At 44.5% G+C, this 13,415-nt stretch overlaps 1 protein-coding gene across 1 annotated transcript in view; it reads left to right on the forward strand.

Annotated features, from left to right (window-relative positions):
• The first annotated feature begins 963 nt into the window (after nucleotides 1-963).
• Nucleotides 964-13,415, forward strand: part of SKAP1 (src kinase associated phosphoprotein 1) — a 108,329-nt gene continuing 95,877 nt past the window's right edge. The window contains exons 1-3 of the mRNA XM_053999801.1: nucleotides 964-1,021; nucleotides 3,465-3,570; nucleotides 7,381-7,406. Coding sequence (XP_053855776.1) covers nucleotides 979-1,021; nucleotides 3,465-3,570; nucleotides 7,381-7,406 — 175 coding nt within the window. The 5' untranslated portion in view covers nucleotides 964-978. The remainder of the gene's footprint in view (nucleotides 1,022-3,464; nucleotides 3,571-7,380; nucleotides 7,407-13,415) is intronic.

A 13,415-nucleotide genomic window follows, 5' to 3' on the forward strand; every position in this document is an offset into this window, starting at 1 on the left:
TCTGTAAAATCACCCTCCTTGAAAAATGGGATTTATGAGGTGCTGGCCCTGCAAATCCCAACCCAAAACGGCCCCAAAAGGACTCTGGAGCTGCTTTGGGGTTTCTCCTTCGGCTCCACCACCCCAAATCCCGATCCCAAAGAGTCGGGATCCTCCTGGCATCTGCTCCTTGTCTGGTTTGTGCTGAGAAATGAAAAAAAAAAAAAAAATTGGATTTTTTTTCCTTTATGTCTCAGAAAAGGGGGGCCCAAACCACCTGGGAGCACCTGGAGGAGCAGCTCTGGATTTCCAGGAGAATTTCCACGTGGAAATTTCCAGATTTCCAGGAATATTTTCCAGATTTCCACGTGGAAATTTCTGAATTTCCAGGAATATTTCCCGCATTACCTCATGGAGGAGCACCTCCATATTTCCAGGAATATTTTCCAGATTTCCACATGGAAATTTCCAAATTTCCAGGAATATTTTCCGTATTTCCATATGGAGGAAATTTCCATATTTTCAGGAATATTTCCATGCAGAAATCTCCATATTTCCAGGAGTTTTTCCATCTTTTCCCAACCCAACCTCTTTTCCACACAGAAAACGGGAAAAGGGAAAATTTCATCCCAGAACATCCCCTTTTTTCCCGCCATTGGAATTTTTGGGGTGGAAAACCTGGAAAAATCCCAATTTTAGGGGCAGGAACAGCCTGAGGAAGCTCCAGGAGGAAATTCCAGCCGGGAATTCCAGGTGGAGCTCCTTGGCCGGAGCTCAGCTTTTCCCACCTGGAATTTTTGGGATCGCCCAGGACAGCTGGGAACGATCCCGGGGATCTGCTGGGGTTTTAAAAGGAGGAGGAAGCCAAACCCCAAAGGTTCCTCCTCCTCCTCCTCCTCGTTTTTGGGGTGTCCCCGCCCTCGCGGCTTCCTCCTCGTCACCCCACAGCCGTCGCGGCCGGCTCGGCGCCCCTGGGATCCCAAAGATCCCGTGGATCCCATGGATGCCCCGATCCCACAGGAGATCCAGAGGCTCCTGGAAGGTAACGGGTCCCTCCTCGCCCCCTTCCAGCCAAAGGGGTGGGGCTGGGAAGGGTTTGGGGTGGCTTTTCCTGGGGTGCTTTGGGCTCTTCAGGGGTCGTGGGACCTCCCCGGCCCTGACCCCAAAAATCTGGGGGCTGTGAGACCTCCTGGGCCCTGACCCCGAGGAGAATTTGGGGGCTGTGGGGCCTCCCTGACCCCAAAGATTTGGGGGCTCCTGGGCCCTGACCACGAGGAGAATTTGGGGGCTGTGAGACCTCCTGGGCCCTGACCCCGAGGAGAATTTGGGGGTGACCCCGAGGAGAATTTGGGGCCTGTGGAGCCTCCCTGTCCCTGACCCGAGGAGAATTTGGGGGACCGAGGGGCCTCCCTGACCCCAAAAATCTGGGGGCTGTGAGACCTCCTGGTCCTTGACCCCGAGGAGAATTTGGGGGGCCGTGGGGCCTCCCTGACCCCAAAGATTTGGGGGCTCCTGGGCCCCGACTCTGAGGAGAATGTGGGGGTGACCTCGAGGAGAATTTGGGGGGCCATGGAACCTCCTTGACCCCGAGGAGAATTTGGGGGTAACCTCGAGGAGGATTTGGGGGCTGTGGGGCCTCCTTGACCCCGAGGAGAATTTTGGGGCTGTGGGGCCTCCCTGACCCCAAAGATTTGGGGGCTGTGAGACCTCCTGGGCTCTGACCCCGAGGAGAATTTGGGGGTGACCCCAAGGAGAATTTGGGGGCTGTGGGGCCTCCTTGACCCTGAGGAGAATTTGGGGGCTGTGGGGCCTCCCTGACCCCAAAGATTTGGGGGCTCCTGGGCCCCGACCCCGAGGAGAATTTGGAGGTGACCTCAAGGAGAATTTGGGGGCTGTGGGGCCTCCCTGACCCCAAACATTCCCAGATTTCCTGAACCCTTTCCCATTCCCACATTTCCTTCCCCTTCCCACGGCCACTTTCCCTTTCCAAGGTCGCGTATCCCTGATTTTCCTGACCATTCCCGGATTTCCTGACCCTTCCCACGGCCACTTTCCCTCTCCAAGGTCACGTATCCCTGATTTTCCCGCCATTCCCAGCTTTCCTGACCCTTCCCATGTTTCCTAAACCCCTTTCCCACATTTCCTTTCCCTCCCAAACCCACTTTCCCTCTCCGAGGTTGCGTATTCCTGATTTCCCTGACCACTCCCGGATTTCCTGACCATTCCCAGCTTTCCTGAACCTTCCCATGTTTCCTAAACGCCTTTCCCACATTTCCTTCCCCTTCCCACGGCCACTTTCCCTCTCCTAGGCTGCGTATTCCTGATTTTCCTGACCATTCCCAGCTTTCCTGAGCCTTCCCATGTTTCCTAAACCCCTTTCCCAGATTTCCTTCCCCTTCCCACGGCCACTTTTCCTTTCCAAGGTCGCGTATCCCTGATTTTCCCGCCATTCCCACATTTCCTGCCTCCCAAACCCACTTTCCCTCTCCGAGGTTGTGTATTCCTGATTTTCCTGACCATTCCCGGATTTCCTGACCCTTCCCACGGCCACTTTCCCTCTCCGAGGTCGCGTATTCCTGATTGTCCTGACCATTCCCAGCTTTCCTGACCCTTCCCATGTTTCCTAAACCCCTTTCCCACATTTCCTGCCCCTTCCCAAACCCACTTTCCCTCTCCTAGGCCACTTATTCCTGATTTCCCTGACCATTCCCAGCTTTCCTGAGCCTTCCCAGATTTCCTAAACGCCTTTCCCACATTTCCTTCCCCTTCCCAGGGCCACTTTCCCTCTCCAAGGCTGCGTATTCCTGATTTTCCTGACCATTCCCAGCTTTCCCTCCCCTTCCCACGGCCACTTTCCCTCTCCAAGGTCACGTATCCCTCATTTTCCTGACCATTCCCAGCTTTCCTGACCCTTCCCATGTTTCCTAAATGCCATTCCCACATTTCCTTCCCCTTCCCACGGCCACTTTCCCTTTCCAAGGTCGCGTATTCCTGATTTTCCCACCATTCCCACATTTCCTGCCCCTTCCCAAACCCACTTTCCCTCTCCAAGGCTGCGTATTCCTGATTTTCCTGACCATTCCCAGCTTTCCTGACCCTTCCCATGTTTCCTAAACCCCTTTCCCACATTTCCTTTCCCTCCCAAACCCACTTTCCCTCTCCGAGGTCGCGTATTCCTGATTTCCCTGACCACTCCCGGATTTCCTGACCATTCCCAGCTTTCCTGAACCTTCCCATGTTTCCTAAACCCCTTTCCCACATTTCCTTCCCCTTCCCAGGGCCACTTTCCCTCTCCAAGGTCGCGTATCCCTGATTTTCCCGCCATTCCCACATTTCCCTCCCATTCCCAGGGCCACTTTCCCTCTCTGAGGTCGCGTATCCCTGATTTTCCCGCCATTCCCACATTTCCCTCCCCTTCCCGTGGCCACTTTCCCTCTCCAAGACCACGTATCCCGCTTTTCCCTTTCCCATTCCCGCTTTTCCAGAGGCTGAGGATTACCTAGGCCGGGCTTTGCAGGAGGAGCCGCTCAGCGCCCGGGCGCGGGAGCAGCGCGCCGCCGTCCTCGGCGCCTTCCAGCGCCTCAAAGCCAGGTGGGTTCTCCTGGAATTCCCGCTCCAAACCTCCGGAATTCCGGCAGATTTTGGCCATTCCTCCTTCTGCCGCAATTCCCCCATGGCTTGGAATTTTCTGGATCTTCCAGGCTCGGGATAATGGGAGAATCCTGAGGAGCTGTCGTTGTTTTGGTTGGATTTTCTCTGGTTTAGGACGGGGATTTTCCCCTCTTTTTTAGGAGGAATTTAGGAAGGAATTCTGGGATATTCCTGATTTATTCTCTAATCTCAGGATGAGTTTTTCCCCCATTTTGAAGGAAGGAATTTTGGGATATTCCTGATTTATTTCCTCATTTCAGGATGGGTTTTCCCCCTCTTTAAAGGAAGGAATTTTGGGTCAGTCCTGATTTATTCCCTAATTTCAGGATAAGATTTTCCCCCTCTTTAAAGGAAGGAATTTTGGGATATTCCTGATTTATTCCCTCTTTTCAGGATGAGTTTTTCCCCCTCTTTAAAGGAAGGAATTTTGGGATATTCCTGATTTATTCCCTAATTTCAGGATGTGTTTTCCCCCTTTTTGAAGGAAGGAATTTTGGGATATTCCTGATTTATTCTCTAATTTCAGGATGGGTTTTCCCCCTCTTTAAAGGAAGGAATTTTGGGATATTCCTGATTTATTCCCTCATTTCAGGATGTGTTTTCCCCCTCTTTAAAGGAAGGAATTTTGGGATATTCCTGATTTATTCTCTAATTTCAGGATGAGTTTTTCCCCCTCTTTAAAGGAAAGAATTTTGGGATATTCCTGATTTATTCCCTAATTTCAGGATGAGTTTTTCCCCCTTTTTAAAGGAAGGAATTTTGGGATATTCCTGATTTATTCCCTCATTTCAGGATGTGTTTTCCCCCTCTTTAAAGGAAGGAATTTTGGGATATTCCTGATTTATTCCCTAATTTCAGGATGGGTTTTCCCCCTTTTTGAAGGAAGGAATTTTAGGATATTCCTGATTTATTCCCTAATTTCAGGATGGGTTTTCCCCCTTTTTGAAGGAAGGAATTTTGGGATATTCCTGATTTATTCCCTCATTTCAGGATGGGTTTTCCCCCTTTTTGAAGGAAGGAATTTTAGGATATTCCTGATTTATTCCCTAATTTCAGGATGGGTTTTCCCCCTTTTTGAAGGAAGGAATTTTAGGATATTCCTGATTTATTCCCTCATTTCAGGATGGGTTTTCCCCCTCTTTAAAGGAAGGAATTTTGGGATATTCCTGATTTATTCCGGCTGGGGATTTTCTCCCCTCTTTTTCTTTGAAGGAAGGAATTTCTCACATGAATCCAAATTAAATTCATCCCATTTTCACCTCCTTTTATCCCTGAGCTCACTCCCACCACTAATTCCCTTTGGAGCCTTCTGGGTTGTTCCTTTCCGGAATTTTCCAGCCTTTCCCAGCCCGGCTGATGGAATTATCCCAATTTTCCCATCCATTTCCTCCTGGATCCATCATTAACCTGGAACCTGAGAGCCTCAGCTGAGCTGAAAAATGAATTTCAATCCATTTCTCCCCTAATGGGGAATTCCCAATCCCATTTTCCCCGGCTCCCTTTATTATTATTTTTTTTTTTTTTTTTCCTCTGTTGGAAATCTCATCCAGCATCGATTTTTTTTTTTTTTTTTTTTTTAAATATTTATTTTCCCAGACATTCAAATCCTGGCTCCAAAGATTCCGTTCCACCCCAGCCCTTGGGAATATTGAATTAATTAATGAGGAAAAACTGGGAATTTGATTGGAAGCTACGTGGATTTTATGGATCCGGCTCAGAGGGTTTGGATTTTGGGATTTTTCCAGCTGCTCAAATCCCATTAAACGCACATTTGCCCAAATTTTTACTTTTTTTGGGTGTTGCAGGCCCAAAAATCCAAGACTATATCAGAAAAATAGGATTTGGGATGAATTTTTATGCAGGAAGGGGTGGGGGAAACACCAAATTTAGGGGAAATATTGGGAAAAAAGCAAAATCCCATGGGTGAACTTCCTGGAAATCCAAGGGCTCCCAAAACCCGGCATTTATGGGATTTATCCAAGACTTCTGTGGCTCTCCCACATTCCCTAAAAACCTCTCCTCCCCCCATCCCTAATTCCATTTTCTCCCAAATTTTCCTTCCCGGAGTAAAAATGATCCAACCATGGAATTAAAACCAAATCCTTCAGCTGCAATCGGGATTTTTTGGTTTTTTGCTGTTTTTTTTTATCCTAAAAAATGAGAAAAAGCAGGAAAATCCAAGTTTTTTTTTAGCCTTTTCCATCTGAATCCCTGGAGCTGCTCCGGGAGGGAACGGAACTCGATTTTCCCTTTTTTTTTAGGCCATTTCCTGGGATTAAAAATGACAGAGGTCGGGAACAAAGCCCCGGCGCTTTCATGGAGCGGGAATTGCGAGTGACAGAAAATCATTCAGGAAATGTTGGCGCTAAAACATGGCCGGGAAAAAGCTCCGGAGGCAAAAATTCCCGGGGAAAAAAAAAAAAAAAAAAGGGATTTTTGCTGTTCTTCTTTGTTCAGGAGGGAAAAATATCCCCAGTTTTAGGAATGCTGGATTTTTTGGGATCGGGGGAATGCAGGGATCTCTCAGAGCTGATGTTTTTCTGCTTAAATGTTGGATAATTGGAATTTTCCGTGGAAATGTTGGGATTTAAGGATAAAAAAAAATATAAATATTTTTATATTTTTATAGAAAATAAAATATAAATAAATATAAATATAATCTATTATTATATAATAATATAAATATAAAATAAAATAAAAATAAAATTAATTTTTTTTTTTTTCGGGGGAATAAAAAGCTGGAGCTGCTTTTCCAGCTGCCTTCATGTAGGGCTGGATTTTTGGGATTTTGGGGATAAAATGGAGCAGCCACAGGATGGAGAAAAAACTCCTTGTGGAACTGGGAACCAGCCCCAAAATCATCCCAAAAAACTCCCAATTTTTCCTCCAAAAGGCTCTTCCCAACTCCATATCCCGGGAAATTTGTGCACATTTTGAATTTTTCCTCTTTTTTTTTTAATCCAAAGGAAAAAAAACTCCAATAAATGCCAGGCCCTTCATGGGAATTCCGGGGTTGTTTCCCAAGGAATCCGTGCCGGGAGCCGGGATGTTCCTGGGGGTTCGTTTTCTCCAGGAAAGCTTTTAATGAGGATCCAAATTAATTAATTGGATTTTCCCACGTCGGATTCCTGCCACCGGAGCTCATCTTGGAACGGGCACTTTGTGCTTTATTCCCAACCCTTGGTGGGATTCCCAAAATTCCCGGCGCCATTCCTGGATTAAAATCCCAAAATTTTCCTGAAATGGGACAGAGGAATAAATCCTGATTTTTTAATATTAATTTTTTTTTTTTTTTTTAATGGATTAAAATGATTCCCAAGATTTTCCTGAAGCAGGAGAGAGGAAAAAAAATCCTGATTTTTTAAAATATTAAATACTTATTTCTTATTTTTGGGAATGGACGGAACATGGATCACCCTCCACTTGCAGGGAATGAGCTCAGTGAAAATCCTGGAATATTTTGGGCTTGGAAATGACTTTTAAAGGATTTGAGGGGTAAAAAGGTCGCAGGAATTTGGAGCAGGATCTGCTCCAACAGATGGAAATCCATGGAATTCGGGTTGGGAAGGGCTTAAATCCCATCCATTCCCTCTTCTCCAGGGCTGGCCCATCCCAGTTCCTCTTGGAATTCCATGTGTTTCCCATTCCCTGGGTTCCCAGATTCTCCCATCCCTCCCTAATTCCTCAGGCCGGAAGAATCCTTGAGGAAAATCTGGGATTTTACGGCTCCTTTTCCCTTTGGTTTTTCAGGTACCGCCTGGAATTCCCATCCCGAGGTGAGTCCAGCTGGGAAGGGTTGGACTGGGGGACGTTCCCTGTGCCAAATTCCCAGGAAAAAGAGTTTTTATGGATGTGTGGGGCAGCTCTTGGGGTGGGAAAATTCCGCAGCAGGAATCTCATCACGGAGAGCAAATCCCACAATTTCTGTGGCTCTGGCATCGATTCCCAGGCTGGGAATTTCCAGGAATTTGGAAATGTTTGGGAAGCTTGGGAAGGGCAGCGGATTCCCGTGGAGAATTGAGTGGGAGCGAAGATTCCAGGGTGTCCCTCAATTTTCCTGAGCTTGGAATGGGAGCAGAGCCCGGGATCAGGATGGGATTTTTCCAGGAATGACAATTCCTTGTTAAAAAATCGGGAATTTTTGGCTTTGCTCCTCATTTCCTCCATCATGGCAGTGAGTATTTGAACTTCCTGGGATTCCTGAGGGTCACCAGGAGGGATTTCTGGATCTCCAGGACAATCGCTGGGTGCTCCTTCGGCTCCCTTGGATCAAGGGATGGAATTCCCGATTCGGAGCCTTGGGAACAGCACAGGGATTGGTGGATTTGTCCTTTTTCCTTAAAAATTGGTTGGGATCCGTGAGCACCTCCTGGAGTTCCACCGAGGTGGGAGCTACTGGAAAAAAATTCCCTTCCTGCCATTCCAACCCATCCAATCCTTTATTCCAGGAATAAAATCCATTCCTGCCATTCCAACTTCTCCAAACCCTTCTTTCCTCTGGGAATTCAACCCATTCCCAGCATTCCAACACCTCCAATCCTTTATTCCAGGAATAAAATCCATTCCTGCCATTCCAACTTCTCCAAACCTTTATTTCCTCTGGGAATTCAACCCATTCCCAGCATTCCAGCTCATCCAATCCAGGAATAAAATCCATTCCCAGCATTCCAATCCTTTATTCCAGGAATAAAATTCCTTCCCGGCATTCCAATCCTTTATTCCAGGAATGAAATCCATTCCCAGCATTCCAACCCATTATTCCAGGAATAAAATCCATTCCAATCTTTTATTCCAGGAATGAAATCCATTCCCAGCATTCCAATCCTTTATTCCAGGAATAAAATCCATTCCAACCCTTTATTCCAGGAATAAAATCCATTCCCAGCATTCCAATCCTTTATTCCAGGAATGAAATCCATTCCCAGTCTTCCAATCCTTTATTCCAGGAATAAAATTCCTTCCCGGCATTCCAATTCCTCCAATCCTTTATTCCAGCAATAAAGTCCATTCCCAGCATTCCAATCCTTTATTCCAGGAATAAAATCCATTCCAACCCTTTATTCCAGGAATGAAATCCATTCCAACCCTTTATTCCAGGAAAAAAAAATCATTCCCATCATTCCAATCCCTCATTCCAGGAATGAAATCCATTCCCAGCATTCCAATCCTTTATTCCAGGAAAAAAATCCATTCCAACCCTTTATTCCAGGAATGAAATCCATTCCCAGCATTCCAACCCTTTATTCCAGGAATGAAATCCATTCCAACCCTTTATTCCAGGAAAAAAAATCATTCCCATCATTCCAATCCTTTATTCCAGGAATGAAATCCATTCCAATCCTTCATTCCAGGAATAAATCCCTTCCTGCCGTTCCCACTCCTCGGATCCTTCCTTTTCCCCAGGAACAAATTCCAGCGGCCCCTCCCGGCTCCGGGCCGGCTTCCGGCCCATCCTGGCGAGCCAGGAACTCGCGATTCCCAGCGGGAGCGGCGCTCTCCCGTTTCAGCCGGCGCCTCCGAGCTTTAATTGCTTCCCAAGCGTTGTTTTCCCCGTGAATCCAACCCCTGGCACCCTTTGGAAAAGTCCAACGGGCAGCTGGGCGGAAAACTCACCAAAAAATTGGTTAATTATTAAATTCACAAAAAAATTGGTTAATTATTAAATTCACCAAAAATTTGGTTAATTAGTAAATTCACCAAAAAATTGGTTAATTATTAAATTCACCAAAAAATTGGGAGGGAGGGAAGAGGCGAGCGCCTCAAAGGCTCCAAATGAGGTTTGGAAATGGGGAAATTCATGGAATTTCAGGGATGGAAGAGGAGGGAACCTTTTGTTCCTCGGGATATTCTTTTGATGGGGTCGGAAGCGGAAGGAAAAGTAGGAAAATCCGGGATGTGGAAGGGAATTTGGGAATTTTAGTGGGAATGAATCCTTGGAGTGCTCGGGGAACGCCCAGCCGGGTATCCCATGGGAAAACGGGAAAATGGGAATTCCATGGCCACGTTTTCCATCTCCGAGGGTCTTCAAGGGGCGGTCACGGAGTCACCCGAGCTCCTGAGTGTCAAAAAATCAGGGAATCACGGAATGGTTTGGGTTGGAAGGAGTTTTTTTTTTTGAAAGCGACGCCTTTCTCCTTGATTTTGTTAAAAAAATAAACCCAAGTAGATGAATAAACCCAGATTTATTTCATGGAGCTGATGACAACGCTTTAATTTTCCACCCAAAATTCATCCCAGATGGTTTTCCCTGAACCACTGAAGAGCAGAATTCCTTAAAATACTCAGGAGTAGTCAAAACATTCAGGAGAGAGAGGTTGGTCTTCCATTTTTATCAAATTTGGGAAAACTGAGGCTCCAAAAATGGGGGTTGGAGCCAGACCTCCTGTTTGTCCCAGCCCCGTGCCTTAACCGCAGACAATTCCCACCTCTTGGAGTCAGGAATAGTCAATGGAAATGGGATGAGTTGTGATTTAAAAATTGGGACCTTTGTTAATTAAAGGCATTCATTAACAAAGAGAAAAGTGGGAGTAGGCCTCAGCAGGCCTCAGTAGGTCTTAGCAGGCCTCGGTAGGCCTCAGTAGGCCTCAGTAGGCCTTAGCAAGCCTCGGTAGGCCTCAGTAGGCCTCAGTAGGCCTTAGCAAGCCTCAGTAGGCCTCAGTAGACCTCGGCAGGCCTTGGCAGGCCTCAGTAGGCCTCAGTAGGCCTTAGCAGGCCGCAGTAGGCCTCGGCAGGCCTCAGTAGGCCTCAGTAGGCCTCACCTCGTAGCAGGCCCAGTTTAGTTGATATTTTTATCAATTTTTTGCCTCATTTTTTGGTATAACTCTATTGGGATCATTTTGTGGAATCGTTTTTTCTCCCTTTTATCCATTTTTTCTCATCCCTTTATCACTCTGCCTTGGAGAACAAAACTCCATCCCGCTGGAGCCGCGCCGCCATGTCCGTCCCTGTCCTCTCCCCTCAGGAACAAAATCCCCACCCCCCAAAAAAAAACAAACCCAACCCCAAATCTTCGTAACCCTTTTTTCCCTCTAAAACCCCAAATCCAGGGAGCTGCAGCTGCCTGGGAGCCGGAACCTGGCGTTTCCCCAACCCTCTCCCCGCTGCCGCCCTTTTACTCCGTGTGGTTATGACAAGGCCAAGTAGCAAATCATTAAAACAACAACAAAAAAAAAAAAAAAAATCAAAAAAAAATTCCCTTTTTTTTGCTGCAAAGATTCCCTTTGAAGCCGAGCCGGAGTGGTTGGGAATTAATGGAGTGCTGGGTGATTTTAGGAAGTTTTATTTATAAAAAGCCCTTTTGGGCTCATGCCGGGAGGCTCCGGCCCTGCTGAGCTGGGCTCAGGCTCACAAGCCTGGCTGAGATTTATGAAGTGTTGGGGAAAAAAGCAGGAAAAAAACCTTGGGATTGACAAGAATTGGAAGGCCAGGCTCAAATCGCCGGCCCCGCCGTTATAAACAACAACGCTCCGGCCCCGGAGATGTCAAAACACGGCGGAGACGGAAAGAAAAGCAAAGAATTTGGAGAGTTTTTATATATTTATATATAAATATATTTATATACGATATCATTTTTAGAGTTATATACATTAAATATTAAATATATTAGATATATCTAATATATCCATTAGATATAGTCTATATGATAGGATATAGATATTAAATATATTATATATTATTACATAAATATTATATATTAAATATGGTATATGATACAAAATATAATAATATATTAATATCTATTATTAAATACATTATATATTACGGGATATATTGAATATATATTTTTATTCTATAAAAATATCTTTTTATATATGTTTATTATATAAAAATAATATATATATTATATATATATAATATAATATATAATAGATAATAGATAATATATTATATATATGATTTTTATATATTTAATATTATATATTTATAAAATTTTAATATACAAGAAATATTTTTATTCTATAAAAATATATCTGTATTTACATGTAATACAATACATAATATAGATATTTTCTATAATATATAAATGTATATAATATATATAATATATATTTTAAATATATATCTCTCTATATATTCTATATATATATCTCTATATATTCTATATATATTCTCTATATATTCTATATATATAATATATATATATTCTATATATATTCTATATATATAATATATATATTCTATATATATTATATATTCTATATATTCTATACATTCTATACATACATATATATATATATATATATATATAAAAAATTATTTATTCAGTGTAGAATTATTTCGTCATTATTGCCCCTTCTGCAGAATTATTAATTAATTATTTGCCTTCAATCCTGCCCATTTATTAATTAATTATTCCCCACCTAATTATAGAATTATTTATTAATGATTGCCCGTCCTGTTGAATTGTTTTGGTGGGAGCCCTTCCTGATTCGGGATTGTTGGGAAATGCCCCAGGAATTCCCCTCCTGGGGCTGGAATTTCAGGGATCCCCTCACCGAGATCGTTCCCGGTGGGAACAGCCCCTCCCGCTTCCCCAGAAAAACGGGAAAAGGATTCGGAATTTCCAATAATGCTCCCCGATTCGTATCCAGGAATTTCCCCCTCCCTGGCCCAAGGAATAATTGAACCCCTGAGCTGCTGAATTCCCGTTGGGATTATTCTCCAAATCCCCAAAATTCTGCTTTTCCGCTTTATTCCAGCCTAAACTCCAACCCGCGGCAGGATTGGCAATATTGGAATACTTTCCATGAGCCCAAAATCTGCCAGATTTTCCTCCTCATCCATTCCTGGGATTATTCCTTTCTGCCTTTGGATATTCCCAAGGAATTCCATGGTTTTATCCTTTCCTGGCATTATTCCGTGCTGGATTTGGATATTCCCAAGAAATTCCGAGGTTTTATCATCCCCATCCTTTCCTGGGATTATTCCTTTCTGCCTTTGGATATCCCCAAGGAATTCCATGTTTTATCCTCCCCATCCTTTCCTGGGATTATTCCGTGCTGGATTTGGATATTCCCAAGAAATTTCATGGTTTTCTCCTTTCCTGGGATTATTCTGTGCTGGATTTGGATATTCCCAAGAAATTCCCTGGTTTTATCCTTTCCTGGGATTATTCCATGCTGGATTTGGATATTCCCAAGAAATTCCCTGGTTTTATCCTCCCCATCCTTGCTACCTTTGGATATTCCCAAGAAATTCCGAGGTTTTGTCGTCCCCATCCTTTCCTGGGATTATTCCTCGTTGCCTTTGGATATCCCCAAGGAATTCCTGTTTTTTATCCTCCCCATCCTTTCCTGGGATTATTCCGTGCTGGATTTGAATATTCCCAAGAAATTTCATGGCTTTATCCTTTCCTGGGATTATTCCGTGCTGGATTTGGATATTCCCAAGAAATTCCCTGGTTTTATCCCCCCCATCCTTGCTACCTTTGGATACTCCCAAGAAATTCCGAGGTTTTGTCGTCCCCATCCTTTCCTGGGATTATTCCTTTCTGCCTTTGGATGTTCCCAAGAAATTTCATGGTTTTATCCTTTCCTGGGATTATTCTGTGCTGGATTTGGATATTCCCAAGAAATTCCCTGGTTTTATCCTTTCCTGGGATTATTCTGTGCTGGATTTGGATATTCCCAAGAAATTCCGAGGTTTTATTGTCCCCATCCTTTCCTGGGATTATTCCTTTCTGCCTTTGGATATTCCCAAGAAATTTCATGGTTTTATCCTCCCCATCCTTTCCTGGGATTATTCCGTGCTGGATTTGGATATTCCCAAGAAATTTCATGGTTTTA

This window comes from Vidua macroura, chromosome 27 (assembly GCF_024509145.1).
Source record: "Vidua macroura isolate BioBank_ID:100142 chromosome 27, ASM2450914v1, whole genome shotgun sequence".
In the NCBI taxonomy this organism is placed as follows: domain Eukaryota; kingdom Metazoa; phylum Chordata; class Aves; order Passeriformes; family Viduidae; genus Vidua; species Vidua macroura.